Source organism: Thunnus albacares, chromosome 16 (assembly GCF_914725855.1).
Source record: "Thunnus albacares chromosome 16, fThuAlb1.1, whole genome shotgun sequence".
Classification (NCBI taxonomy): domain Eukaryota; kingdom Metazoa; phylum Chordata; class Actinopteri; order Scombriformes; family Scombridae; genus Thunnus; species Thunnus albacares.
The window spans coordinates 15,257,436-15,283,966 of NC_058121.1; the positions used below are offsets into that span (position 1 = coordinate 15,257,436).

The 26,531-nt window shown below is 38.4% G+C and overlaps 4 protein-coding genes and 3 non-coding genes across 12 annotated transcripts in view; 6 read left to right on the top strand and 1 right to left on the bottom strand.

Annotated features, from left to right (window-relative positions):
* Nucleotides 1-366: 366 nt before the first annotated feature.
* Nucleotides 367-13,735, top strand: LOC122965491 (scavenger receptor cysteine-rich type 1 protein M130-like). Its single transcript, XM_044329604.1, has 17 exons — nucleotides 367-409; nucleotides 545-641; nucleotides 1,044-1,070; nucleotides 1,223-1,534; nucleotides 3,526-3,819; nucleotides 3,946-4,260; nucleotides 4,979-5,272; nucleotides 6,731-7,045; nucleotides 7,355-7,654; nucleotides 8,362-8,670; nucleotides 9,275-9,589; nucleotides 10,034-10,342; nucleotides 10,427-10,720; nucleotides 11,592-11,930; nucleotides 12,035-12,142; nucleotides 12,696-12,780; nucleotides 12,895-13,735. The coding sequence occupies exons 2-17, from the start codon at nucleotides 590-592 to the stop codon at nucleotides 13,043-13,045; spliced, it is 3,819 nt and encodes a 1,272-aa protein (XP_044185539.1). The 5' UTR covers nucleotides 367-409; nucleotides 545-589; the 3' UTR covers nucleotides 13,046-13,735.
* A 388-nt stretch (nucleotides 13,736-14,123) lies between these two features.
* Nucleotides 14,124-16,711, top strand: zgc:153284 (uncharacterized protein LOC751696 homolog). The gene is made up of 3 exons (XM_044376643.1): nucleotides 14,124-14,425; nucleotides 14,714-14,881; nucleotides 16,303-16,711. The coding sequence occupies exons 1-3, from the start codon at nucleotides 14,381-14,383 to the stop codon at nucleotides 16,363-16,365; spliced, it is 276 nt and encodes a 91-aa protein (XP_044232578.1). The 5' UTR covers nucleotides 14,124-14,380; the 3' UTR covers nucleotides 16,366-16,711.
* Nucleotides 16,712-18,096: 1,385 nt separating this feature from the next.
* rps12 (ribosomal protein S12) lies at nucleotides 18,097-22,214 on the top strand. Its single transcript, XM_044376642.1, has 6 exons — nucleotides 18,097-18,176; nucleotides 18,301-18,347; nucleotides 20,121-20,237; nucleotides 20,428-20,530; nucleotides 21,056-21,157; nucleotides 22,126-22,214. The coding sequence occupies exons 1-6, from the start codon at nucleotides 18,138-18,140 to the stop codon at nucleotides 22,186-22,188; spliced, it is 471 nt and encodes a 156-aa protein (XP_044232577.1). The 5' UTR covers nucleotides 18,097-18,137; the 3' UTR covers nucleotides 22,189-22,214.
* Nucleotides 19,946-20,021, top strand: LOC122965830. Its single transcript, XR_006398309.1, has one exon. It is a non-coding gene; the product is annotated as a small nucleolar RNA SNORD101 (small nucleolar RNA).
* LOC122965835 lies at nucleotides 20,276-20,358 on the top strand. The gene has a single exon (XR_006398314.1). It is a non-coding gene; the product is annotated as a small nucleolar RNA SNORD100 (small nucleolar RNA).
* Nucleotides 20,694-20,776, top strand: LOC122965834. The gene has a single exon (XR_006398313.1). It is a non-coding gene; the product is annotated as a small nucleolar RNA SNORD100 (small nucleolar RNA).
* A 260-nt stretch (nucleotides 22,215-22,474) lies between the features above and the next one.
* Nucleotides 22,475-26,531, bottom strand: part of eya4 (EYA transcriptional coactivator and phosphatase 4) — a 52,504-nt gene continuing 48,447 nt past the window's right edge. For 4 of the 6 annotated variants that reach the window (XM_044376637.1, XM_044376634.1, XM_044376638.1 and 1 more), the window contains 2 exons: nucleotides 24,715-24,815; nucleotides 22,475-23,512 (listed from right to left, as the gene is read on the bottom strand). In XM_044376637.1, coding sequence (XP_044232572.1) covers nucleotides 23,432-23,512; nucleotides 24,715-24,815 — 182 coding nt within the window. In that variant the 3' untranslated portion in view covers nucleotides 22,475-23,431. Of the gene's footprint in view, nucleotides 23,513-24,714; nucleotides 24,816-24,896; nucleotides 24,998-26,531 lie in introns of those variants that run through there. The other 2 variants (XM_044376635.1, XM_044376636.1) reach the window with 2 other exon arrangements.

Genomic DNA, 26,531 nt, shown 5'->3' on the forward strand with positions numbered 1-26,531 from the left:
TGCTCATAACAACTCTCCTTTTAATCTACCTTTGCCTCTCATTGGTCTGCAGCTGATGTTTTAACTTGTCAATAAATCACTGCTACTATCATATACAGCTGCTTGTCAGTGTATTGTTAAATGCAGGTTTATTTTCCTGTTGAATATGATGAGGTTTTTCAAATGGTAATGTAGACATTGTGTAAAACAAAATGAAATCCCCTCTCATCCTCTGTCTTTAATCATTGATCAAAATGTCAACATGCGCCTAGTTTGCAGTCCAAGTCCAGGCGGTCTCTTTTATTCATAACAATTACTGGATCTGTACATTGGGCTTCTATCCTTTGAATGTTTCAGCTATGCATAACTTTACTTTGAATTGTGTGTTTTGGTTCCTTTAACAGCTGCCCAGATGTATTGGATTTAACAGGTAAGAGGGCTGTTTGATCACCTTCATGGGTTTTTGGTGAAAAAGCTTCTCTTGCTTGGCTAAAGAGAGATGAAGCAACACAACTGAAAGGTGAAAACATTTTTGTTTGAAGAGTAACAATACTTCTTTTTTCAGATTTACTGATTCCATGACAGGATTTGACCAACATAGAAGACACTAATGATCTTCATTTCTGCCAAAATGCTACATTTGTTTTTTTATTTGTCAATCGGTGAGTTTCTATTTCATCATCTATTTGGCTCTTGAGTGCAGCAATCAGAACCATAAGAAAGACTAAGAGAAGTTCTTAAAGTTCATCATTAAAAAAAAAAATATATATATATATATATAGTCTCATGTATAATATATTATAACAATAATAATGATATGTAATATTTTATATTTCTGAGAGTATTCCTTCTATGATCATATTGATCATAGAAGGATCTATGATCAAAGTAGAGATTTGAGTATGTGTTATGTGTTTTGGGACACTTAAAAATGAATTGGTACATCTCAAGGAGATTATCCTGATATATAATAAATTTGACCAATTACAGCACTGTTGCACTTAAAATAATCATGACAAAACGCTGGGTTTTCAAACTTGCTTGACTATGCATTTCTCCTTTAGGTCTACTGAGTCTACCGCTGCTTACAGGTCAGTAAGTTCTATTAACCTTCCATGGCTGAAAACCTGTGCATAATAAATAGTTACCAGATTTCAAAAGTCCTGGTCTAATCAAAAAAAAAAAAAAGAACTGCCATCACCTCCTGCACCTCACCTCTTGCATTTTTATTTGTCATTTCTAGAATGTGAAAAAATTAAGCTGGTGGGGCCCTCCCGATGCTCTGGTAGAGTGGAGGTCTACCACAAAGACACTTGGGGAACGGTGTGTGACGATCACTGGAGCATTGCCAACGCTGACGTGGTATGTCGAGAGTTAAAGTGTGGGACAGTTCTTGAGGCCAAAAAAAGCGCCTTCTTTGGAGAGGGAAAGGAAAATATCTGGTTAGATGATGTGGAGTGTACTGGGCGTGAGTCTTCCATCTACGACTGCCAGCACAGACCACTCGGAGACAATAACTGTGGTCACAGCGAAGATGCTGGTGTTGTCTGTTCAGGTAAGACTTATCTTAGTTATGTTTGCAGTACTTGAGCCATTTCACTGTTATTTAAAGTTGGACTACTCATGATGGGATACTACTCAATTTGACACTCATTTTTATGCATTAACCTGAAAACACAGGTATAGCTCATACAACCAAGCATCACAAAACCCTGTATTACAAGTTTCATCTTCAATTTATATCAAGGCCAGAAATGTGGAACTGCCTAGAGAAATTGGGAAATACAGCTGTGAAGAGAAGCAGCTGACAAAGCATTTATCTTTGCAAATGATCATATTATTACATCTTATGAACAAAAACCTAACCGATCGCTACTTGTATTGGCAGTGCTGTTGCAGCAGAGGCACGTGAATGTCTGCTGCAAATGTAAAGTACAAAGGGCATGAGGCAGGGATGGGTGATAAACCAAAACTTTGCAGTCACCAGCTGTACTTTATTTTACTATTTATTTTATTTACTATTTATTTAACATACATTTCTGTGTGTTTGTGTTTACAGTCACATGCTTCCGCCTCATGTCACATTTGTTCCACATCTTGGTTCCAAACAAAGCAGGGAGCTACATGAGTGCTAATGATTTTTAATAACAGAACTGTTGAAAAAAAACAAAATATTAAAACATTATTTCTGAACCTTGGGTAGAAATGATACATGCTTTGTTCTATGTTCAGTTAAAGTCCTTTAAATGTCAGTTGGTTTGTTGGTGGTAAGGGCAGTTTAATCCTACAGTAAACACTCCAGTAGCAGCTACTTTGTCAGAAATACAACAGAAGATTAACTGGTGTATCTGTTTACAGTGCAGCCAAACAAATTAAGAATACATTTATAATTATTTTGACTGCACCAATCTGTCTGTGTTCATGAAGTTATTCAAAACTCTCCTTTTCTGAACTGCTTTTCATATGCGATTAATTTCCTTGTTCTTTTAGTGTGGTTTTCCGTTGCCTCATTGTGTAGTTGTGTAAAGCATTTATGAGTATCTTGAAAAGCACTCTATAAATAAAATGTACAATTGCATAATCTGACCACCAATTCTGCACACGGCACATGTAGTTCTCCAAACAACAGCAGGGAACAGTTAAGGCATTGGTTACTTTTGTGTACAACCTGTCGCCTGCAGCTCTTCATCTAACAGCTCACTGTGGCTGCTTCTTCTTGTTACACTGCAATTTTCAAAACTGACTGTCAAAAAATGCTGAAAATGGCCGTTGTCTTGTAGACGGTTTTAATGAATGATTTCTGTCAGCTCTTACCATGGTGAAAAATACATTATAGGAGAGTATCATGGGAGAGTGAATAGTGAACTGTGAGGCTGATGTACTGTAAATGAAATAAAATTAGAAACAGTAATGGTGGATTATAGGATTACATCGTTTCCTGTAAATCTGTCATGCAATTTGAATCCATCTTGGTAATGGTGCACTCTGCCACTGACAATGAAAACTACTATATGAAGAGATAATAACAGAATGTAAATGCATTAAATGGCTCCATAACAGTCAAATGTGATATTTATTTATGCTGATATTTATTTACGTACTTGCTATTGTATCTTAGAAAGATTTCAAGGCCCTGAAAACTTGTTTTTCTCAATCAGCTTCTTACTATCAATGATGGGGTTCTACATTAACGCAAAATGTTTTGACCAAGTGAGTTTTGTTTATTTTAATTGAGAGATTGCTGCAATATTGTTTTGTTTGAACTCTTCTCACAGATTTGAAGTGCATTTGGGAAAAGGAGATGTCACATATTTCTATACGTCAATCAGAATTTAGCAAAGCTTATCTCAAAATATGACAACAGTTGTTGAGTGGTTTGCTTGTGTTCCCAAGTCTCTGTCGAATCAGATCAAACCCACACATGGGAAAATCATTTTTTCCTGGACAGTGCAGACAGTCAGAATTTCCAATCCATAAGATTTTCTGGAGTGCAACAGCTTTGTAGTAAGTCTTACCTATTGAAATTTCTATCTACATCATTTGCAGAACATGTGAAGCTGGTCAATGGAAGCAATCGGTGTAACGGCAGGCTGGAAGTCTACCATGATGGCCACTGGAAAAGAGTGTGTAGCAGTGACTGGGGTGAGGAGGAAGCCGAAGTGATCTGCCGAGAGATTAACTGTGGTACCCCTGTCATTAAGGCTGAAGTGCCATATTTTGGAGAGGGTCGTGAGATGGTTGGAGTCAAAACCAACTGTTTTGGAAATGAGAGCTCTCTTTCAAAGTGCACACTTCAAGAATTCAAGGAAAGCTGTACTGATGCTACTGTAATTTGTGCAAGTAAGTCATCCATGTGATCAAACTACTCTATCAGCAATAATGAAGAAATTAACCCAGTTAGATTGGTATTATCTTTGGATGGCTTGTGAATAAACATGCATTTGATTCATCTTTTCAACCTGACAGACAGTAAACCGATTCGGCTGATGAATGGGACAAATCGATGCTCTGGCCGAGTGGAAGTCTACCATAATGGACAGTGGGGAACAGTTTGTGATGACAGATGGGGGATGCAGGAAGCAGCCGTTGCATGCCGAGAGATGAACTGTGGGGTGCCTCTGTCAGTCAAGTACAAGGCCCACTTTGGCAGAGGCTATGATCAGGTTTGGATGGACGATGTTGAGTGTACTGGTCATGAGAAGTCCCTTGCTGAATGCCCACACAGAGGGTTTGGAGAACACGACTGTGACCACCATGAAGATGCCGGTCTTATATGCTCAGGTAACACATGCTATATTACTCTGTCGCTATGCCAAAATCAGTGTTTTTTGTCAAAGCCCCACTGAAATCAATTTAGGTTGGTCAAAATCCAGATGACACCCCAATTTAGAGTGCTTGAACAGTTAACAAGAAACTTGGAAAATTATGACTTTGTATTGAAAGAACCCAGGAGCTGGAAACATCATGTAGATCTTTTTCATCTCTAATGAATAGTGAATTGGAAATCGAAGAAACAATCCCACATTTACATTTGTGTGAAGTGGTGATGCATAGCTATTTCTGGAAAGTATTCATCCAAACTTCCTCATACATGTTTGGTTAATCTACTGTATATTACATGATATTTGAGATAAAATGTGTGATGATCTTGCTGATCTTGCACAAGCTTCACTAGCTAATACTAAGATTTTTTTGATTTGGTTTTTGGATTTTTTCCCAGCAAATTAAACCCTTTCCATTAATTACTGACTCTCTTGAACATTACTTTGTACCAGAACTATTATTTATAAACCTTGTTTCTAACCATGTGACAAACCATTGCATGTCACAATCATCCCTTTGCTGTTCCCCTTTTTGTGGTTGTTCTTTGGTGCACAATCTGTTCTCCTTACCAAACTACCATCCTATGGCGCATGGTAAAATATGTAATTAATGAGACATTAACATTTTTCTTGAACATTTTAAATACAAGACTTCTTTTTTATTGCTTCCTTTCCAGAGACAATCCGATTGATCAATGGGACTGACCGCTGCTCAGGTAGTTTGCAGGTCTTCCATGATGGCCAATGGGGAAAAGTTTGTGATAGTAGCTGGAGCCTGAAAGACACTGCAATGGTGTGTAGGGAACTCAGTTGTGGAGATCCTAAAAAACCCAGAGATAGTCCCGATTTTGGTGACAGCAGTGGACTGAGAGGGTTCACAAGTACATGCTCTGGCAATGTGAGCTCTATCGCCCAGTGCGCACTTCATGTAAACCAAGGGAGATGTAGAGGGGTTTCTATTTCATGTGCAGGTAAGACACAGAAGCAACAACAATAGCATGTGGTCATTAAAAACAAGATTGCGTTTTATGCCTTAGGTCTTTATTTCTTGTTTACATGTGAAAACTTTGGCCTCTGACAATAAATTAAAGGGGTCATCAAAAACAAATCCTCTGAGGGGCCCACCTAAAGTGTTAGATGGGTCATCCAACCCACTGTTAGACATTACCATGCTTAAAGATTAAGGCGGGTAAAATTCTATATATTTGTTTTTGTCAACAAATCCCATGAAATAACCAAAACCAATACTTTCCTTACCTTACCTTCCCTGCCCTGTCTGTTCCCCAGAGACCATTCTGTCCTCCTGTAGATGTAAATCTTTAAAAATGGGTCAGGAATATATACATTCATCTTTAAAAAAGGCTAAGTAATTTCTGAAAATGGTTGTAATCAATATTTTTATAATAACAAGAGAATTACCATCCAACTCTTAAATTCCCCTCAGCTCAGCAGAGCTTTATAGCAGATTATAGCTCATTGTTTTGGTTTTCCAGCATGCAACTTTACTGTTTACTGCACCCATTGTACTCCAAATGAGTGCTAACATTGCTCCGTGTCTGCTGGATGTGTAAATGCTATAGGAAACTGCTCGCCACAGCTGGTTTCCACTGCACCCAAGTGGCCAAAAGAAAACATTTACTGGGGCTTCAAAATAGCTGGCCACTGTAGTGTCTATCAAGCATTACTCAAACAGTGTATGTGTTGGGTAATATTTTCAACTGCCAATTTAGTGTGTTTTTGAGTAAGCCTACTCATCACAGCAGGCCAGTGTGTGTGGGATTGACTCAAAATAATACAGTGGCCATGTTCATGGTAATGAATGAACTTGTCACCCAGTGCAACAGTGTGGTTCAGATGTGCTGTTTTTAAAAGCAACAGTGGATGTCTATGGCACAGAGTGATAAACTATATCAGGCTTTGGCTTCACAGATAATGCTTTATTTAATGAATGAATGTATTGTTGGTTTTGGTCCTTCCCTTGAATTTATTGATAATATCTCCAGACTTATCCTCCCTGTCACTAGTGTGACGAAAAATGTATGAAAATTAAAATATTAATAGAATTGGTATTCATTTATTTGGATTGTCCGATATTCAACTCTGCGGTACAGTTAAAATAAAATTAATTGGGTTAGGAGGTCAAAGGCCAGAGGTTAAGGTCATCACTATCACTAAAGCAATGTTACTTGGTTAACAGTATCTAGCTGTGATCAGTTGAATCTTTTATAATGTTTTTTTTATGCAGCTGTCTTTTTATGTTATGTTGTAAATAGCTCAATAATAATGTTTTTTTTCACATTATGAACAATAAAGTCCCTAACTGACTTACAAACTTCTAAGATGAGTACATTTGGCACTCTAAATACACCATAATATTGTATTGTTTGACTTTATTTTGAACGCTTTAACATCAGAGAACCTGTCCTTAGGTAATCCACCATTGAGGCTTGCCAATGGCACTGGCCGATGCTCTGGCAGAGTGGAGATTCTGCATGATGGCCAGTGGGGAACGGTGTGTGATGATGAGTGGGACATCAGAGATGCTCAGGTGGTGTGCAGAGCTATCGACTGTGGAACAGCACAGACATCCAAATCTAGTGCCTTCTTTGGTCAAGGCCAAGGACCCATTTGGCTGGATGATGTTGACTGTTCTGGTAATGAGACTTCCCTTTTGCACTGCCGACGCCCTACCTTTGGAGAAAATAACTGTGGCCATGGCGAAGATGCCAGCGTGATATGTTCAGGTAAGCAAGTCAATTTACTATCTTATTTATTTGTCTGTTACCACTGCTCTTTGTTAGCATGTTAACATATTTACTTGATTTCACAGCGTCATTTATGCTAACATTTATCTGTTGCCTTCAAGACTTCAGATGAATATTTTGCAAATTATTCTGAAGAATTAAAATATGATATCAGCTATTTTCACTACAGTATACCAATAAGAAAATCACATATGGTTTGAATTAAATGAATTGAATTGAATTAACCAGTTATTTCTTCATATTTTTCAATCATGTGCAAACACCAACTAATTTTCTTTTGCTTTCTAGCTACTATTAGACTGATAAATGGGACTGACCAGTGCTCAGGCAGGGTGGAGTTCTACCATGGTGGCCAGTGGGCTACAGCATATAATGTTAACTGGGGAATGAATGAAGCTACAGTGGTGTGCAGAGAGATGAACTGTGGAGATCCTGTTAAGGTCTCAGGGTCATTTGGTCAAAGTGGAGAAATGAGAGGGTATAAAATCAGTTGCGGTGGTAGAGAGAGCTCTCTCACACAGTGCACACTGAGAGAATATGTCAGGACCAGCCAAGATACTATCGAAGAGGCATCTGTTGTATGTTCAGGTAAGACTTAAAGTTAAATTCTCCTCACTATTTGTTTAAGGTGATTCTGCAACCATTTTTTTCAAAAGACATCTGAGAACTGGTGTTAGGAGATGTGCAGTCAACATCCATGGCGCACAACTGACTGGAGCATGTTATAGTCCGATAGCCTGCGAACACTCATACAAGACGTTTTTTCCTCCTTTTTTCAAAAAGCCCCAATCAGCACACTCAGTGCTGTGTTTTATATTGAGAGAAGGGAGGTTTAGCTAGTATAAGTGGTCACTGGTCGGCAAATGACCAGTTGGTCAAAACCCAAAGCAATGAGTAACCTCAGCATTGTACACAGAGTAGCTAATGTACTGAGGCACAGAGTCACAAATGGGACTAAGAAAGGCTAACAACGTTGGCCCCCCGTTAACTGCCTGTGTATCCATTGGCATTCGATGTTACAATTTTTAGTGCCTGCCCACACAGAAATTGCTCCAATCAATTTACAGTACAGACATTGTCAGTTTGTACCAAAGATTCCTGCTCCCTGGAGAACACTGCCGTAGGGGGTGATATGACAGCAGAAAAATACAACTTCAATTGTTTTCGTATAGGTAGTTACAATTTTTACCAAATACATATCAAGTCAAAATAAACACCTGGGATGGTTTCTTAGAAAAATTAATTTTAATTTAAACTGGATTGCATTCGTATTCATGTATGTCTGAACTTTCCAGGTAATGCAAAGTTGGCCGATGGGCACAATAAATGTGTTGGAAGAGTGGAGTTCTTTGACAAAGGCCAGTGGGGGAATGTGTGTGGGGAATCCTGGGACATGAATGATGCAACAGTGGTGTGCAGACAGTTGAACTGCGGGAGGGCACATACAATCACCACCATGGCTGAGTATGGCCATGGCACAGGGCAGACCTGGATTGATCGGATTGAATGCAACGGATTGGAGTCCACACTGACTCAGTGCTCACAAGGACCATTTAGAGACAAAACCTGCAACATCACTTCAATTGCTGGTGTTGTCTGCACAGGTAAGAGAAAGTATACACAAAAAATGAAAATGAAAATGAATGTTTGTTCAGTTGTTGCTCCTATTTCTTCATATTCCCTTATGTCTATTTTTTTTTCTCGCTTTTTTCGCTCTGTTTTACCAAACTTGCTCTCACTGTGATATATTCAGTCTCTCCATTCACTTCATAAATATCTAAATTCAATCCATCTTATGAAAGACGAAAGAAAAAATTGTATATGTTTCTTGTTTTATACATAACAACAAATATATTGGTGAATACAAGACTTCATGTTTAGGAGTACATTGCTATCACTACATGAACTTGTAGACATGGTTAGAGATGAGTTCCCCTTTGATTAAGAAAAAAGAGATTAATTCAATTCATTTTAACTTCAGAAGTAAGCTCGTCAGCTGAGGTGATACACCTGTGATGATGATCATGTTAGAACCATGGACAGCATAGAAAGAGAGAGAGAGAGAGAGAGAGAGAGAGAGAGAGAGAGAGAGAGATGGCGCTATAACTTTTTTAAACAATTTTTTTATCTACTATATCTGTGACAGCATTAAAATGAATCTGAAATGTCTGAAGCTGTGTAATCATTTTAGTTTATTTGACTTCACAGGAAGTTTGGAGGTCCGGTTGGCTAATGGTAATGATGAGTGCTCTGGTAGAGTAGAGGTCCGTCATGGCGAGACGTGGCAAACTGTGTGTGACACTGATTGGACCCTGAGTAAAGCTGAGGTGGTGTGTGAGCTGCTGGAGTGTGGACGAGCTGTTAACAATCCCGGTGGTGCCCATTTTGGCCAAGGCAGTGGGGCAGTAGTGATGGCTAGTGATTCATGTTTTTCCAACGTGTCATCTGTTCAGCAATGCTCAGTCAAAGGTTTCAGAGCAGCGACATGTGGCCATGAACATGACGCTGGTGCTGTCTGTGCAGGTAAGGCTTTTCTAAATGATGCATTAAAATTTTCCACATGAAATTTGACAAATAATATACTTTTTACACACAATATTACCAATTAAATACTATGGAATAGAAAATTATTATATGTTCTTTATTCAGTTAAGTGCAAACTGCTTAATATTTCATTTGCATGACAAAAGTGACATATATTACATCACAGTCATATTCCATATCGATATTTTTCTGTAAGTCACCAAATGTTCCCTTTTTGCTGTTGAAATTGGGTTATGATGTAATAGCGAGAACAAACAGTATCTTATATATGTGAAATGTGTAAAATGTGTGTTTTAAAATGAAAATGTTATGTGTTTTAGAGTGATTTATGTGTATTAATTAACATGTTCACCATTAAGCAAGAGATTTTAATGCAAATACACTTTAATTTATTATTATCACTTTATTTGTTTTCATTTGCAGCACAGCTTCGGTTGGTCAGTGGCTCAAATCAATGCTCCGGTAGAGTGGAGCTTCTCTATAAAGGCCAGTGGGGAACTGTATGTGATGATGAGTGGGGAATAAGTAATGCTGATGTGGTATGTAGACAGCTTGGCTGTGGTCATGCGGTTGCCGCTCCTACAAGTGCCCACTTTGGTAGAGGTACTGGTCCAATATGGCTGGATAATGTGGACTGTACAGGCCAAGAGTCTGCCCTCACACATTGCACGCATGCCGGTTTGGGAGAAAATAACTGTGGGCACGGTGAAGATGCTGGTGTTATCTGTTTAGGTAAGAGACCTGTCTCATTTTAAATCTATGAATGAAGTTATATTCATTTAACAACAACTTACTACAATCTGTTATTTGTTTCAGGTGCTTTACAGAAGCCCCAAATCACTGTGAGTCCTGGTCCAGAGGTAAACTGGGGTGAAAGAGTCGAAATCACCTGCACTGTGGTAACAGAGCACTTGGGTGGTACATTTATCTTAAAAAAGAACCAAGGATCATTTAAAATGGAAAAATACTCTGAAAATGAAGCTGCAACCTTTGTCTTCCCTAAAGTGGACTTTATCCAAAAGGGGTCATACTTCTGTGAATATCAAAAGAAATTGCCGAATCAAATCATCTATTTTCCTCAAGGAAATATAGCTGAGCTCACTGTCACAGGTTAATATTTTTGTGCTTTGTTTGTCTGGTTGAACATAATTGACCATTCTCTAAGCCATGCCCCCCTTAGTTACTGTTGCTACACCTGTCAAGCTTTCCATTCTCACACAGCACGAGTGCAGTTTGCAATGGTAACAGTCACAGATTTACCCCACAAAATTCTTATTAATTTTTGAATAAGTGGCTCTTGATTTTAGACAGAGGTACACAAAAGCAGAATCTCATTTCTAGCTGAAGACCATTGATTCTGTCGGCTAAAATGACAATACTGTCACCGTAACTAACGCTAACGAATTAAGCTAACGTTAGCGAGGGCCAGCTTCATTTGTTGGTTGGAAATGCTGTCTCGGGCTGAGGTTTTAATCTGTCCAGCTGACTTGTTTCAAATAATTATCTTGTAAAAGGTTTTCAATATGCACATGTCGGCTACATACATGATTTCTGCTAAAAGACTGAAGTTAAAGCTGCAAGTCTGAGGAAAATAGCATCCTCAACAGCTGATGACCGATGTAGAAAACATGTAACACTAAATAAGATACTAAGCCAGACAAGCTAACTGCATAAATGCTAATTGCTTACAGCAGATCAACGCATTGTTTAGTCCATTCCTTACACTTTGCTCTTGTGCTTTTGGTTTTGGAAAGGCTAAAAAAAAGACACAACCCTCCAAACTCTTTACATGCGGAGTATTGCTTTTACTAGAGCCCCGTTTCAAAATGTGGAGAATTGCAAAGCTTGACAGTCCTGACTAGATATAGTTGCTAAGCTAAGATTGGACTTTTGCTGTTCAGGGGGAGTCAATTGTTGAAATTTTCATTATGCAAGATTTGCTGTCTACTATAGTTTGTAAAATTCTCTCTTTATTCCTCAGTGAAATTGGAGAAACCAAGCATCTCCATGACATCTCCTCATGCGATGGTGATTTACCGCCCTGACAAAATATCAGTCCCCGAGGGCAGCAGCTTCTCCATCACATGCTCTATTCATTCCACATATCCTGATGGTTACTTCTATCTGACAAAGTCTAATGAGAATGTCACTGAAGCAAAGTCAGCGTTTGGCCACTCAATCTTCTATTTGGCATACTTTGAATTCCCTGAAATAGAGTATAACCAACAAGGAGAGTATAGCTGTGTCTATGGTGTTAACATTTCCACGATGTCCTTCAGTTCTGTTCCCTCGAAGTCACTCCAAGTCAATGTTGTTGGTGGTAAGACCCAAAGAGTCCTTTTGATTTTATTTTGTATTTCTGCATTGGTTATAGCTACTTTTCTCTTTTACTAACCCTACTACATGATGTTTTAATACATACAGCAGCCTCATCCTCTTCAGTCATCTCAGGAGTTGTGGGTGGGCTAGTGCTGTTGCTAGTCCTGCTGGTTATGGGTTACCTGGTCTGGAGAAGAAGAGGGCGGAATTCTGGTGAGTGGCAGACATGCACTCATTTTACATTATAAAAAACTACTGCAATGCCTCCTTTGTTTTAATGAGACATAACGTATCTAGATTGCTTAAAGCTGCAATATTTTTACATTTACAACAGAAAAAAATACTATGTGACAGGCTGTACTTGTAGTGATGAACCCACAGATAATTATAACTGGACAAGACTGTCCCCCTAAGAAAAACAATGGAATGTGTGGGGTTTAGTTGTAGGATAGTGATGCCACGTACTTCAGTGCACCAATCAGAGTTTAGCAACATTTGAATCAGAATCCGATGACACTTGTCAGGCTTTTTGGTCACTGTCAATCAAATCTGATCAAACCACACCCACACAGTCAAGATGAAGCAGATTAGATGAGTTTTGAGTGTTAAACTCCTAATAAGTACTACATAAAGATGATTTTTTCACTTTGCTTGCTGCTTATTTAGTCAGAAATATATAGTGGTATAAAGAAATACTTAAGATTAGAAATTTTTAGGGACTTTAAATGAATGACTCTTACAGGTATATGCTATGTTCACCTTTCAGGAACCATGGTTACGTTTAGTAACAGGTTTGGAGGAGCAATCAGACAAGGTATGGAAGACAGAGGCAATGGAGCACTCGATGGAAGGTAGGAAGAAAAGGAGAACGTTGCTGATGTTATTCGCTGACATATTTATTTGAGATCAAACCACTTGAAAGACATCCCAGTGATTGTAATTGTGACCTTCCTTATCTCCCTCAGGAACCGTAACACCCAAGTGAATGAGCGTGGACAAAGTCACACTTCGGAGGACAAGATTGCTGATCTTGACTCTGATAACACCGTTGAGAGGGTCCCCGAAGACCTGGCTGGGAGAGTGTGTTACGAGCTTGAACCACTCGTTCTCTCGTGATATAAAAATGATCCAAGGAATTCCTTATGTCATGTGATTTCACTAAATTTGAAGAGTAATGTAAAACCATGCTGAAAAACAATGAATGTTTCAAGTCTGTTGCACCCGTGACCACACCCAGTAGTGATACTGCCACACCCTGAAGTACATTTCTACATTACTGCAGCAGAGATGAAGCAATTGGAGGCCAGCAAAAATAAGATTCTCAGTTGGTGTTATGTTGCTCTTTAAGGTAGATCATAGGAGCAATAGATATGTGTGTTGTGTTTTTACACCTCTTTTTAAGTAAACCAATAATTCATAAATCTAGCAACTTCATATTTCCTCATATAGATGCTGTGTTATTTGCTTTAAAAGATTTAGGAAAATAAACTTTGCAAAAAATTAAAATGTGATTTTAAACGTTTCCATAACAAAGATATATAATATGATGCTTGTGTAAACAGGCATCACATTTTTCTCTTGTTAATGTTTGATTCTTTTCATACTCTTTTAAGCGTTCTGAATGTTACCTGTGGTGTATTTTCTGTGAGATTCTGTCAATCAAAAAGCTAATTCTGCAGATCAAAGATATTCATCATGGATAGCACATTTGCTTTGCTTTTTACATTGTCTTTATATTACATAATAATTTGCTTGTTTTCAGTGTATGTGAATGCTGATCAATAAATCTGGATTTCTTACAACACACTTTTTCACTTGCCAGAGATTTTTTATCTGGTTTTACCTAAAATTACTAATATGATAACATATATTATATAAATATCACAAGTCAAAGTCTTGCATTCAAAATTTTATGAGTGCATATGTATTATCAGCAAAAGGAAATACGGTAGTGGTAGTGTGTGTGTGTGTGTGTGTGTGTCTTAAGTCACTTTCAGGGACACACACCAGACATGAGACCAGTTGATTAGGGACGGCTTGTGCAATTGGGGACAAAAACCATGTTCCCAATTGGTAAAACACTGATTTTTGCGTCAGTGGTTAAGGTTAGGGTTAGGGTAAGTCTCCAGGAAATGTAAATACCCCAAAAGTGACTTAAGTAAACCTTTGTGTGTGTGTGTGTGTGTGTGTGTGCGTGTGTGTGTGTTAGCTTTCACAATCAAAGCCGACAGGCTACAACTGGAATGGTAGTCAGACAAGAGGGTGTGCCCATGCAGGCAGGTAAGCCGTGTCCAAACCTGCTCACCTTGTCTGCTGCTGAAGCAAACCAGGACCACATACCTGCATTTTGGATACTGGAGCATTCTCTGTCTTGCCTCTTCGCTCTGCACTTCTCTCAACCAACCCGTGTATTCGTATCTGGATTAGAGTGTTATTGTTAAAATAGCAGATATGACAGTCAAAGTGTTTTTTAGCAGCGTCAGCGGTTCCGTAGAGGTACAGTATGCTGTCTTCATTACTTTAACTGTAGGGATATTGTTGATATATTAACATATCTGTAACACTGAGCAAAATGTTATGTGGTTATGTGGGATGTTGAATTAAGTAAATCATACTCTGTGAGTGACTGTGTGTGGACATTTTATATTTTATGTCAGTAACAAACAAACTGTAGCTGCTCAATGTGGACAGGGAAGTGACCTTTCGTTGCAAAATGGTATAACTGCATAAGTCGAATGGCTGGACTTTAATATTTTTGCAAACTGGTGAAAATCTGTCCTTCAGATGAAGAAAAATCAGGAAAGAATCTTTTCGATCCTCACCTCCAAGAAGATCCCCTTCGAGGCTGTGGACATTTCTCAGAATTCTGATGACAAGGATTTAATGAGGAAGAGGGCAGGGAACCCAACTGCACTGCCCCCTCAAATATGCAATGGGGACGTCTACTGTGGGGTAAGATTCACACAGTAACCTGTAAAAGTAATGATAAGAAATCTTGACAACATACTTCCTTCTCATCATTTACACACCTGCTGCATTTGTCATACAGGAACAAAACCTTTGGTAGTCTAGGGCGTAGACACAGGGATTAAATATTTACACTATATTATATCACCCACAGCCTTGTACAGACAAACACACATACACACACACACACACACACACACACACACACACACACACACACACACGTCAGAGATACTTGCATAAGTGTGCATAACTATACTTTGACTTTCTCACACACACAGGTATGCTGGCACACACCCTAATTCCTCCTCCAACCTCTTCCAACAAACACACATACACACCACACTGCATGCTCACAGCAAATATTGATTTGATTTAGGTTTATTTTGTTTACTGAACTTTGTATGAAGTTAATTGATAGATAACAACTATTCATGGCACTATTTTGTAAGCATCCTCACTTTACTTTTAGTGCCTAAAACTTTTGCACAGTACTATATATATACAGTATATATATAAGTATGGCTTTAGGGACGGCAATGAAAGTTAGATGGTTGGTCCACCACTTTGTTCAAGAAATATTGGATAAGGAAAAATCCCTGATCCTGGTAATCTGGTAGTGCCAATGGCAGGTTGACATTTCTTGTTCAAATTGAAAATTAATGACGTCCCCATCAGCCTCAGCTGTGCTTTGTGTTTAGTGCTAATCAGCAAATGTTAGCATGCTAACACACTACACTGAGATAGTGGTAAACATTCACTGCTAAACGTCAGCATGATAACATTGTCATCTTGATCATGTTAGCATGCTGACATTAGCATTTAGCTCAAGTCATCACCGTGCCTAAAGGCGGGCTTGTGCTTGAAACTGACTCGTTTGTACGACGTATCATTTCACAACGCCTAAAGGCAAATGTGTTTATAGCTGTTTCAAACAGCCACACACTCAAAGGTGGGGTAAAAAGTCTGCAGTCATGAAAAATGCAAGACGCGATTATCGTTCAAATGTGGGAATAAAATAGCACTCTTTTAGATGATCTCAAAAATTCAAACCATGCATACTTTTTCAGCTCTGCATACCTGGTCAATCGCTGTGTGAAGTGGGTGCGAATGTTGTATTGTCAATTTTGGAAAGTTACAAAATTTGTCAGACGCAGTTCCCATAACTTCAATGTCAGACAGGTGTGGGGGGAGGGGGTTTGAGGTGCAACCATACCACAAGCACTTCAGTTGAAGTATACTGACACCTTGTGTACGGCTAGACAGAGCCACAATATATAGCCTATAAAGATATGTTAAACAAAAAAAAAAAATCTGAATAATAACCGTGTCTCTCTCTCTTTCTGTCTCTCTACATCCTCTCCACCCCTACCCCCAAATCCCAAATCCACTTTTCTTTTTTTCAGGACTTTGCTGCATTCGAAAATGCAATTGAGATGGAACAATTAGAGGCTTTTCTCAAACTCTAAAAGGAACGGTGACTAGCTACGGGTCTGCTAAACAACATCGCCATGTTCGCTGCATCATCTGCCTACCGACTCAAATAATCAAACTAACCAAAAAATGAAATCTGTAAAATGCTTTATTAATGTTTGATGACGAATGCTCAAAACTCACTTTTTAGTTTGGCTTGTGAAGTGTAAATGCTTTTCTAGCCTTCCTTTCAGTGGAAGGCATATTATTATGTTTGGAGTTGCACATCTGAAACATTTGTATGATTAAAATAAAAATTGTTTAAATTGTTTTAACTCTGCCTGTTACACTCATTGACACCAGTATGTAGTCATGTTTTATTTGTTTTTTGCGTTCACACAAATAAAACATGACTACATACTGGTGTATGTAAAGGGTAAATTTAGTAATGAGATTGGCTGTCAACTCATTCAGACCAAAGCAGCCGATCACATACCTAGCTCTGTCCTTTTTATCTAAGACTTTGTGATGAAAAGTAGGATTATGAAATAAAACAGAATTGGGAAAAATGTGTTATGACTTCAGAAAGTTGTTTTGAAATGAAAACTGCTGGAATTACAAATGACCTGCAATAAACTCTGATATCGTGAAAAGAAGCAGTATTAATCTGAGGGTTTTTTAAATGTATTGGATTTCTCAATTTGAATTGTTTTCATATCATTATTATTATTATTATTATTATTATTATTATTATTATTATTATTATTATTATGTCTCATTGATAAGTTTCTGAAGTATTGTTTTAGGACTTGCTGTAATATCAAGCAGAACATTTGATCCCACTATATTACACATTATATTATAATATAATTTATAATAATAAATGAATTATTTTGGCAAAGCTCAGTCACAAATGCAAATTGTGTTAGAATTGGAGTGCAGCCAAGTGTGACATGTTGGCTGTACCTCTCTCAAATCTCTGAGAACTATGAGTAGCAAAGAAGCCTAGAAATGAATCTCTTTACACAATATGATACACATTAAAATCTGGTTTGTTTAACTTTATTTATTTATCTGTTTGAGTCTCTTTGCTGGTGAAGTTGAAGAATGCCATTACTATCTTGTAAATATGATTACTGATTCAATGAAGCATAAAAATGTAGCCTGTTGAAGAAAAAAGTTTTTTTTCCTAATAGCAAATGGGAAAGACCAGAAGAAAAATAGCAGAGACAACTTTATCATCAGCATGCTCATTCACAACATGTGCTCCCAGAAACATTTCTTTATTTGTTTTGGCACTGTACCCATACCAAAAGGCTGTGGAAAGACTTGAGATTTATTATTGATAATACTGACTCTGATTTCACTTTATGCCTAGAATGTTTTGTTTGGTTTCAATAAACATAATGGCAACAAAATCTAATATTTCTAACCTAATCATTCTTTTAGCAAATGTCATATCCACAAATCCAAATTTAATAACTAAACCATTCTTTATATATTTGAAAATGAAACCAAGCAATATGAAAATTATTTTCTCTGCCAAAAACAAGAAGGTTATCAAGATAATACGTTTGTGCAACGCCTTTAATATATTGGTATGAATGAATAATGTCCTCTGGCTTTGTATATGTATACTGTCCCCTGGCATTTAGTTCATCTTGTTTATTTTATTGTGATTGACTGATGTCACTTGATTATTTTCTGTATCTAAATTTTGTATAATAAAGAACGTTTTAAAAAAACTGAAACTACAACAGGCACAACATTGGACGCCACTGTGCAGCGCTGATGGGGCCTGGTGGTATTAAAGCAATGTCGCGGGCTTATGACGTCCTCTTTACCCGCTGCCCGAGAGGAGGATAGGGTGCGTTTCCTCAACCATCGTTACAATCAACTGAATTAATCAAACATCTTTGCTCCTAACTTCACCACAGTGAGCCATCAACGATGGATAATAACTTTTCTATCATGTCTATTCTTTATTTCAGAACTTTAAGTCCGCCATCCATCGCAAATCTACAATGGCCGAGGAAGGGTGAGCATGACGCTTGTGGGCTGGCAAGAACAGCCGTTTTGTATGAAATGGTATCAGTTTATGTTGTTGTAACGTTAGGTAACAACAACTAGTGTGGTTATTCTGTAAAGCCGGACAGATATTGTTTTACATGAGCTAACTGGCTAGTTTAGTTAGCCGAGTTGTTTTAAAATTAGTCGAGGAGAGCTTAGCGTTGTCGACTTTGTTCTGGTCTTGTTAAACCTGGTCCTAAAGTCCTTGAATGTATTATGTCTCTGGAAAAGTCAATGGCTGTAGTACAATGATATTAAATGAAGTGTAGCAGTCTGACTGACCCCAGGAGTGTTGTGGCTGTCAGCTCAGTGCACTACATGTGAAGACAAACGCATGCAAATGTTAAAAACCTTAAAGGACAGTTTCGCACTTTTTCAAGTGTCTTAAATCCAGTTAGGCGCCAAAATGAAGTCGCTGTTATAATTCCTCCTGTTCAATACTAACTATTAAAAGATCCCCTTCAAATGTGCTTTCAGTGTAAGTGATGGGGGCTGAAATCCACAGTCATTTTGTGCAAAATACACTTAAAAGTTCATCTGAAGCTTATATGATGCTCCAGCAGTCTGAGTTAGTCATATCAAGTGGATATCTGCCACATTAACAGCATCAGATTCCCTCTTTGTGTTTCCTCGGACAGTGTTTCCCTGTTAAGCTGTGATGGAAGTATAGTAACAAAACGAGGGACTTTGACACTAAAGACAGTAACGTTGAGATATCTACTTGATTTGACTCATTTGGACGGATGAAGCATCAGATAAACTTTTAAATACTTTTTTGCTCCCATCACTTGCATTATAAGTGCGTTATGAAGGGTCTTCTAATGGTCAGTATGAACAGGAGGAACGATAACGGCAAGAAAAACCTATTTCAGTGTTCTTTTGGACACCTGATTATTGTTTAAGACGACTTGAAAAATTGTGAATCAGTCTGTTAAGTTTGGCAACACTTATCAGATCTAGAAAAAAAATGAGTGAGTTTAAGTAAATTCACAAACCCGTTCACTAATTTGACAATACATGTTCTGTATACAGAAATGCACTATAAATCTGTAAAAGAGATACAGAACACTAAAAACCACACTGTCTAGTAATTAGTAAAAGTCTGATAGGTGTAGCAAATATCTTGAGAAATGTGTTTTTTAAGCTGTTTCATAATGCAAAAGACATTGGATGGGAGGAAAAAATGACCAAACTCAAGGAATTTTGGATTGATCAGAAGTAGTGATGCCTTTTCTAAATTTTAATGAGAATCTAAACATGATTTTATGACTGTAAACGCCACAAGGTGATGCAAGTGATCTGTAAACATTTTATGGCGGAGATCTTAGTAACTACTCAATAACACAATATGTAACACATGTTGCCTAATAAGATTCCTGGTTGTCATGTTACATCAGTTTTTCCTGTAGCTTTACTTGCAAGTATTTACCATTAATTTCTGGGGAAAAAAGAACCAAGTTGTTTCAACAAGTGGCCAGTTCACTGTCTGTGGAGCAATGTTCAGCTATCCTAGGGCATTGTACCTACATTTTAAATGGGTGCCATTCTTTATGTGAGCTCTCTGGTGCTTGAATGATGATTTACATTCTTTTGTCGGATACCCCTTCACTCTACAATGAGTGAGATCCTCATTCTGACAGGCTGGAAGCTCTACCAGTATCCACTAGTTTGTCATGTCCTGTATGGTAAATTTTTAAGGTTTTTTTTTTTTCTCTTTTTTTCCTTCATCTATTTTTAACAGCATCGCTGCCGGAGGTGTGATGGATGTCAACACCGCTCTCCCTGAAGTGCTGAAGACCGCACTCATCCACGATGGCCTCGCCCGTGGTATCCGTGAGGCTGCTAAGGCCCTCGACAAGTACGTTAAAAATATTAATTAGTATCATCCTCAGTAGGTGTATCGCTGATGATATCTTGGCTCCCTCTACTGAATACCGTGAGGAGATTGCCAATGTTACCCAATTTCTGTCTGAGATGTGCCGTCAGTTTTTTGAGACGTGTAAATGGTGTATAGCCCCTTTTGAATTAATTCAGTTCTCTTTTTGCAGGCGTCAGGCCCATCTCTGCGTCCTTGCAGCCAACTGCGACGAGCCCATGTACGTCAAGTTGGTGGAGGCCCTCTGCGCTGAGCATCAGATCAACCTGATCAAGGTAAGAGCCTGCTGAAGGCCAGACTAACTTAGGATCAGGTGTGGAAGCAAGTTCACATTAAAAGATGAAAATCTCTGCATTAAGTAGTCATGTTATAAATAACATATCTGTATCAGATATGTTAACAGTGGAGTTGAAGGTAGCATGTGGTGTTGTGTACTGCTGTATCGCTGATGATAATTTGGCTCCCTCTACTGAATACCGTGAGGAGATTGCCACTGTTACCCAATTTCTGTCTGAGATACTGCCAAGAGTACCCACACTGCTGCTGTTTCATCTCACTGTTCAAGTATTTTAAAGTGTAAAACTGCAAGTAGTTCCCCTGTTTACCAGGAGTAATCGACAGCTTTAATTACCTTTTTAGTGTTGTTCAATAGCCAGGGTTTGCATGACATGTTTATTTTCCAATATTACCAACTGTCAGTGTCCAGTGACAATAGTTAAATATAGATATGACACAGAAGAGTTTCAGTACTGGAGACATTAACCTGTACAGGTCGTAACACACTCTTAACTCTATTTCAGGTTGATGACAATAAGAAGCTCGGCGAGTGGGTTGGTCTCTGCAAGATCGACCGTGAGGGCAAACCCCGCAAGGTGGTGGGCTGCAGCTGTGTCGTGGTCAAGGTAAATACACTGCTTTGGGGTTTTCAGTGTGTACCATAGTAGTGAGGAGTGGGTGTGTTTGAGTGTGCCCATGATCTTGATGGAAGAGTTCCTGTTGGAAACTTTGTTTTAAATGGCATTTGTTGAGTCAGACTAGCTCTGCCAGTCAAGTGCAGGTGCTGTGCTTTGTGCCATGCAGCTGTTGTTGTTCATTTCTGGCTAGATGACAGCCAGGGTACGAGCCCCGCCATCTACCTGTGTTGTCTGGGGTCCCTAAGAATGGCTACATATAGTAACGGATGACAGCAAGCGTTTTAAATAATGCATCCTGTAATGAACCATTTAATCTCTGCTGTGTACTTAATATTTGCTCAAATCCACACAACTGTTCTTAAATTGATGCTAAAGTTTCCAAAGATATCAGTGTTTGGCTGAATTTTGGGGAAATTATGCACAAAACATCCAGAAAATTTCCACTTTTTAATAGTTCCGCCATGAAAACTTTGTCTTTGAAATGTGATGAACAAGTTATCTCTTAATTTAAAGAGACTTGAGAGGGAGAGTTAAGAGATTAAGTGGTGTTTATACAGTGAACAGGTCCTGAGGGGACTTTTTTGGAAGTTAAGTGTCATTTATAGCAGAGCCTGACTGATGTATTTTTAAAGCTAATATCAAAAATGATGCATATATATATATAATTTTTTTTTTTTTTTTTTTGATAAATGTAAGTTTGGTTAACTAGGATGCATTATATGACCAGAATATGTACTAATTGGGCCATTTTACAGCTCACGTTATGGTGGGCAAACTGTCATGGCTGTCAACACTTTATTCCTAAATTACAACATAGCATTTCTTTAACTTTTTAAGCTGACATAACACTCGCACACATCTAATGAGCGTAACCTAGAAGTAGTATTAGCCAGGCTCTAATTTAGAGCTTTGTCATGTTGGTTACCTCATTTCTAACTGTATTTTTCTGTCTACAGGACTATGGCAAGGAGTCTCAAGCCAAGGATGTGATTGAGGAATACTTCAAAGCCAAGAAATAAGATGTTAATAAAACATGGAGATGGAATCTGTTGTCTCAAGTGTTTCTTTACCCCTTTTTGTATTTACTGACCATTAGTAAGTTCATTGAACTAATAGGAAGACTACAGAATTGTGGTCTGATATGAAACTGTATTTCACTGTTTGCTAAACTTAAATAGACAATAGCGGTAAATTATGTTCAGCATGAGCTGAGCAAGATGGATGAAGCTCAAATTGTAGAGGTAAATGTTATAGGATGTCTGATTTCACACATGAGCTTGTTTGAATGAGGTCTATGCTACAGTATCAGGTTATCTGATTTTATTAAACCAGTTTATGTATGTCACCATTGTCCAATGGACTGAAATATTATGCAGCCTTGGACTGTACTCAGTTTCTTGGATTGAAAATCTAATTTAACCAGTCATAAACTTCATTATGTAAGAAGATGCATAGGTCATTTGGATAAGTTTTCTCCTTTATATCTACATTTCTGAATAAAGAAAAGACATTCAAACACATTAAGGCACAACACATCATGATGCACATCCTCAATCCCCCCCCACCCCCACCAAAAACAATACAAAAAAAAATCCAGAAAAAAAAGACCCCAAAAATGTCATTTCCTTTCATTGACAAACACCCACCATTGCCCTTAAGTTTATTGTAAATAATTTACACAAGTTCCTGCCACAGACTGCATTGTTGTGATTATTATACCACCAGGAAGAAAACATAAAAATAGAAGCAGCTGTTAACCCCGCACACGTAACGCTGCCTGTACAAAGCCCTCAAATAACTGTTTGGTGACGATAGCTCATCCCAGGTGAACCGCAACAGTCCTCCAGATAGTAACCTGGGTGCTCCGAGCGCAAACCAAACATCAAGGAGTTGGCCAAAGACGCATCTCCCAGGCCAAGGGAGGTCTTTAGCCTGTACAGGCCTCCAGTCTGCTACAGCTGCGAGGACAATAGACTGGGTTTTCCTCGAGGTCTGTCCACAGTTTTGAGGCTAGGGGTGCATCGGGAAGTTGAGTCGTCTCTTAACCTCACTGTCCTTTTCTTTACCTCCTTTCATTTCTCCCTTGCTTCTTAAGACCGTTTAGAGTTTGTAAATCCAGATGTTCAAAAAACAAGACAAAAAAAAAAAAATCAAACATTTGCAGTGTATTGTGTGTGTTCTTAAATAGTTATACAAAAGAAAGGGGCTGCCTGGCTGACCATGTCCATAGTAACATTGCATGAGTCCATATTGCTATAATAGTTACAGGTACTCAAACTCCAGTGCTTGGTGTAATGCCAGCAGGTCAGAGTGACTGGATATCCTCCAGAAAGGCATGTTGTGCTGCGGAGTGGACACACATACATGTTATTAAAACCAGAGGTACAGTTTCATAGATGCACACCACCACCTAAAATCATGCAAGCTACACTACAGTAGCTTGTAGCTTCTTTCTTTGCAAAAGCACTGCAAACAAAATCCATGCAATCCTAAACTTTAAAGGAACAGATCAGCATTTGGGGAAATAATTCACTTTCTCGCTAAGAGTTTTTTGAGAATATTGATACTACTCTCTTTGCATTAAATATAAGGCTACAGCTAGTAGCCAGGATAAATTAGTTTAGCTTAGCATATAGACTATAAAAGATGGAAACTACTCTAAAGATCACAAATTAACACATTATAGCTTGTTTGTTTTATCCGTATAAATTATTTTTAAAAAATACAATTTGCAGTGTTGCCTGGCAACTTCAAGCTAGGCGGCTGTTGGCCTTAAACTGAGCGGGTAAATATGAGAGTGATATAAATCCTTCTAACTCTCTGCAAGAAAGCCAGTAAGCGCATTTCCCAAAATGTCGAACTATTCCTTTAACAATCCCAGCACCCAGGATTATGAATGAAACCCAAAGCTATAGAAGAGATAGGATTTATATTCATTTTTAAGGAAATAAGTCCTATTGTGCTATGGATGTAGAGTATATCACTACTTCTGTTTTTACTTTATATCTGTGTGTTTTTCTCACACACTCATACACACACAGTATCAATGAGAAATAAGACATGCTAATTGGAGATTTCTCCCCAAATTGCTGGACAACAGAGTGAGCAGCATTATTTGCTCTAAAAAAAAAACTTGATTGTTCAAAGCATAATCACTGTGTACATTTGGGCAGCCATTCATTTTCATTGTCAAATGTGACAATGGTCAAGTGGAGTTTAGAAATATATGATCCAAAAGCATGAAATTCATTTTAATAATTTAAGTACAGATGGTCCACAAACGTGTTTATTTGATTTTCAAAAGGAGGTGCAAAATGTACATTAGTCAAGTCTCCATCTCAAATTTTCACTCTGACAGTTGCAATAAAAAGTGTCCTGTCCACTCCTTAAAAAAGGGAGAAAAAAGCAACAGCAAGTAGAACGTGGAAAAAAAAGGTAAACGACCAACACAAAACCTCTACAGCAAAGAAAGGCAGGCTTCGTCCAATCAGAGCTCACACTGCGTGGAGTAGGCGGGGTCACGGTGAGGTTGCGGGGTCCATTACCTTTTTGGCCGCCTGCTCCTCTTCCACACCGTCCCCAATTACAACATACACTACTTTCCTGCCAAACCTTTGCATTATGCGTTCAAAGCAACTCTCTTTTCCTGCAAAAAACAAATAAACAAGGGGAGGAAGGAAGGGTCACAAGGTCAGAGGGGTCAAAGTTCAAAAAGTCGTTTGTTTACCTGGCTGGCGGCATGCTCTTCATCCTTCCCATCGCCAATCACAACATATGTAATGTTAGTGCCAAAGCGGGAGACTATACGCTCAAAACAGCTCTCTTTGCCTGGAGACAAACAAATGGCTTTCACAGGTTTTCCTTTATTGTTTAGAAGGAAATAAAACACAGAAAGATGCAGAGCTGTGTGCATCAGGGGTAAAGTGAGAGATGAGGGGAGACAGGGGAGAACAGGCTTTCACACACACAAACACAAAACACCGTTTTCCCATAGCGGAGCGCTCACTTGGATTAATCCTGACACTTACATGATACGTCCTGAGAGGCACTTCAGTTCAGATAAATATAATCAACCTGGTTACCACGACAACTCCAAGTGCAGACACACTTGTGAGTGATGTCAGAAGTCACACCCCATATTAACCTTTAAACTTTTTTTCCTGTACACATATGCGCGATGCTAATTGCATATAGAGTAATTCCATATGCAAAGTTTCATGGCCAGGAGTCCATGGGATATGGCATTTGACCTTAAACACTTAAGCACTCTGCTTGTGTCTTAAACCTCCAGCAGTTGTCATGGTTACCACATTGCTACGTCCATTTGAATCAAGGCGCTGTGGGGTTGAAATGGGTGTAACGTAAGCTCACAAACACACACACACACACACACTTGGCTTGAGTTTTCTTGGCCTTCCCCTTAATCCGAGTTGTTCTTTTGTTCAGATTGATGTACGGTTGAATATAATTTAGTGTTGGCCAAAGTCGGGGTACATTGGTGTAACCTGCTGGGGCTCGGGCTAACAGAGTCCATTTAGAATGTGGGCGTCCGGCCTGGAAGATCCCGCGAGTGTCAAGAGTTGTACACGGCCAAATCAAGATCATGTGAGGAGAGGACAGATATAATGTAAAACAAAGCTGGGATTAAACAAATTTTATTGAGTCTTAACTGTCCTAACCCCCAAGTGCTTGCTTGTGCAGTGATGCATAGCAGATTCTTGAATTAAAATAAGATAATGTAATAAAAAAAGCAAAGTACTGTATATAAGAGATTGTTTCAAGCAGGGGATAAAAGTTGTTTTATATTTCTAGCAGGCTAAAAGAGGAGGTTGAATGGTAGATGCAAACTGCAAAATGCATAACCTTTAACAAGTTTGCATTAATGTGTGTTGGGTCACAATTTTAATATATCACATTTTTAACTATAAATTATCATTAATTTCTTAAGTAAATAGATTAATTAATTTGTCACGGCTTCATTATTTTCAAGTGTATACTGCATGTGCAAAAACAAATCGTTCCAGTTTGTGATCAACTGCAGGTCATAAAATTTTACATGTGTCACATTTTAGTGAGTTTGACTGAGGAGTCACATTAAAGTTGCCCTGCAGAGTTTTCTTGTAAACAAACAAAATTATATTAACATTCAATGTTTCTCACAAAAAACACTTTGAATACATCCTTGAGACCTTACAAATCTGTTAAATGTATTTCCTTCCTCATAAAACATCTGCAAAGCTATTTAAAAAAAATATTTTAAATCGTGCAATATTTACATCCATGTTTTCTAGCTTGCTGTCTTCTTCACTGTCTTTGCAAGCGCTTTACCACATGTTACCGCCACCAACTGTCAATCAGTGAT

Coding starts and splice junctions, on each gene's coding strand:
- LOC122965491 (XM_044329604.1), top strand. CDS start 590: ATGATCTTCATTTCTGCCAAAATGCTACATTTGTTTTTTTATTTGTCA. Junction 1,071..1,222: donor GAGTCTACCGCTGCTTACAG/GTCAGTAAGTTC, acceptor TGTCATTTCTAG/AATGTGAAAAAATTAAGCTG. Junction 8,671..9,274: donor TGCTGGTGTTGTCTGCACAG/GTAAGAGAAAGT, acceptor TTGACTTCACAG/GAAGTTTGGAGGTCCGGTTG.
- zgc:153284 (XM_044376643.1), top strand. CDS start 14,381: ATGACAGTCAAAGTGTTTTTTAGCAGCGTCAGCGGTTCCGTAGAG. Junction 14,426..14,713: donor GCGTCAGCGGTTCCGTAGAG/GTACAGTATGCT, acceptor TCTGTCCTTCAG/ATGAAGAAAAATCAGGAAAG. Junction 14,882..16,302: donor ATGGGGACGTCTACTGTGGG/GTAAGATTCACA, acceptor TCTTTTTTTCAG/GACTTTGCTGCATTCGAAAA.
- rps12 (XM_044376642.1), top strand. CDS start 18,138: ATGACGTCCTCTTTACCCGCTGCCCGAGAGGAGGATAGG. Junction 20,238..20,427: donor GCTGCTAAGGCCCTCGACAA/GTACGTTAAAAA, acceptor CTCTTTTTGCAG/GCGTCAGGCCCATCTCTGCG. Junction 20,531..21,055: donor ATCAGATCAACCTGATCAAG/GTAAGAGCCTGC, acceptor ACTCTATTTCAG/GTTGATGACAATAAGAAGCT.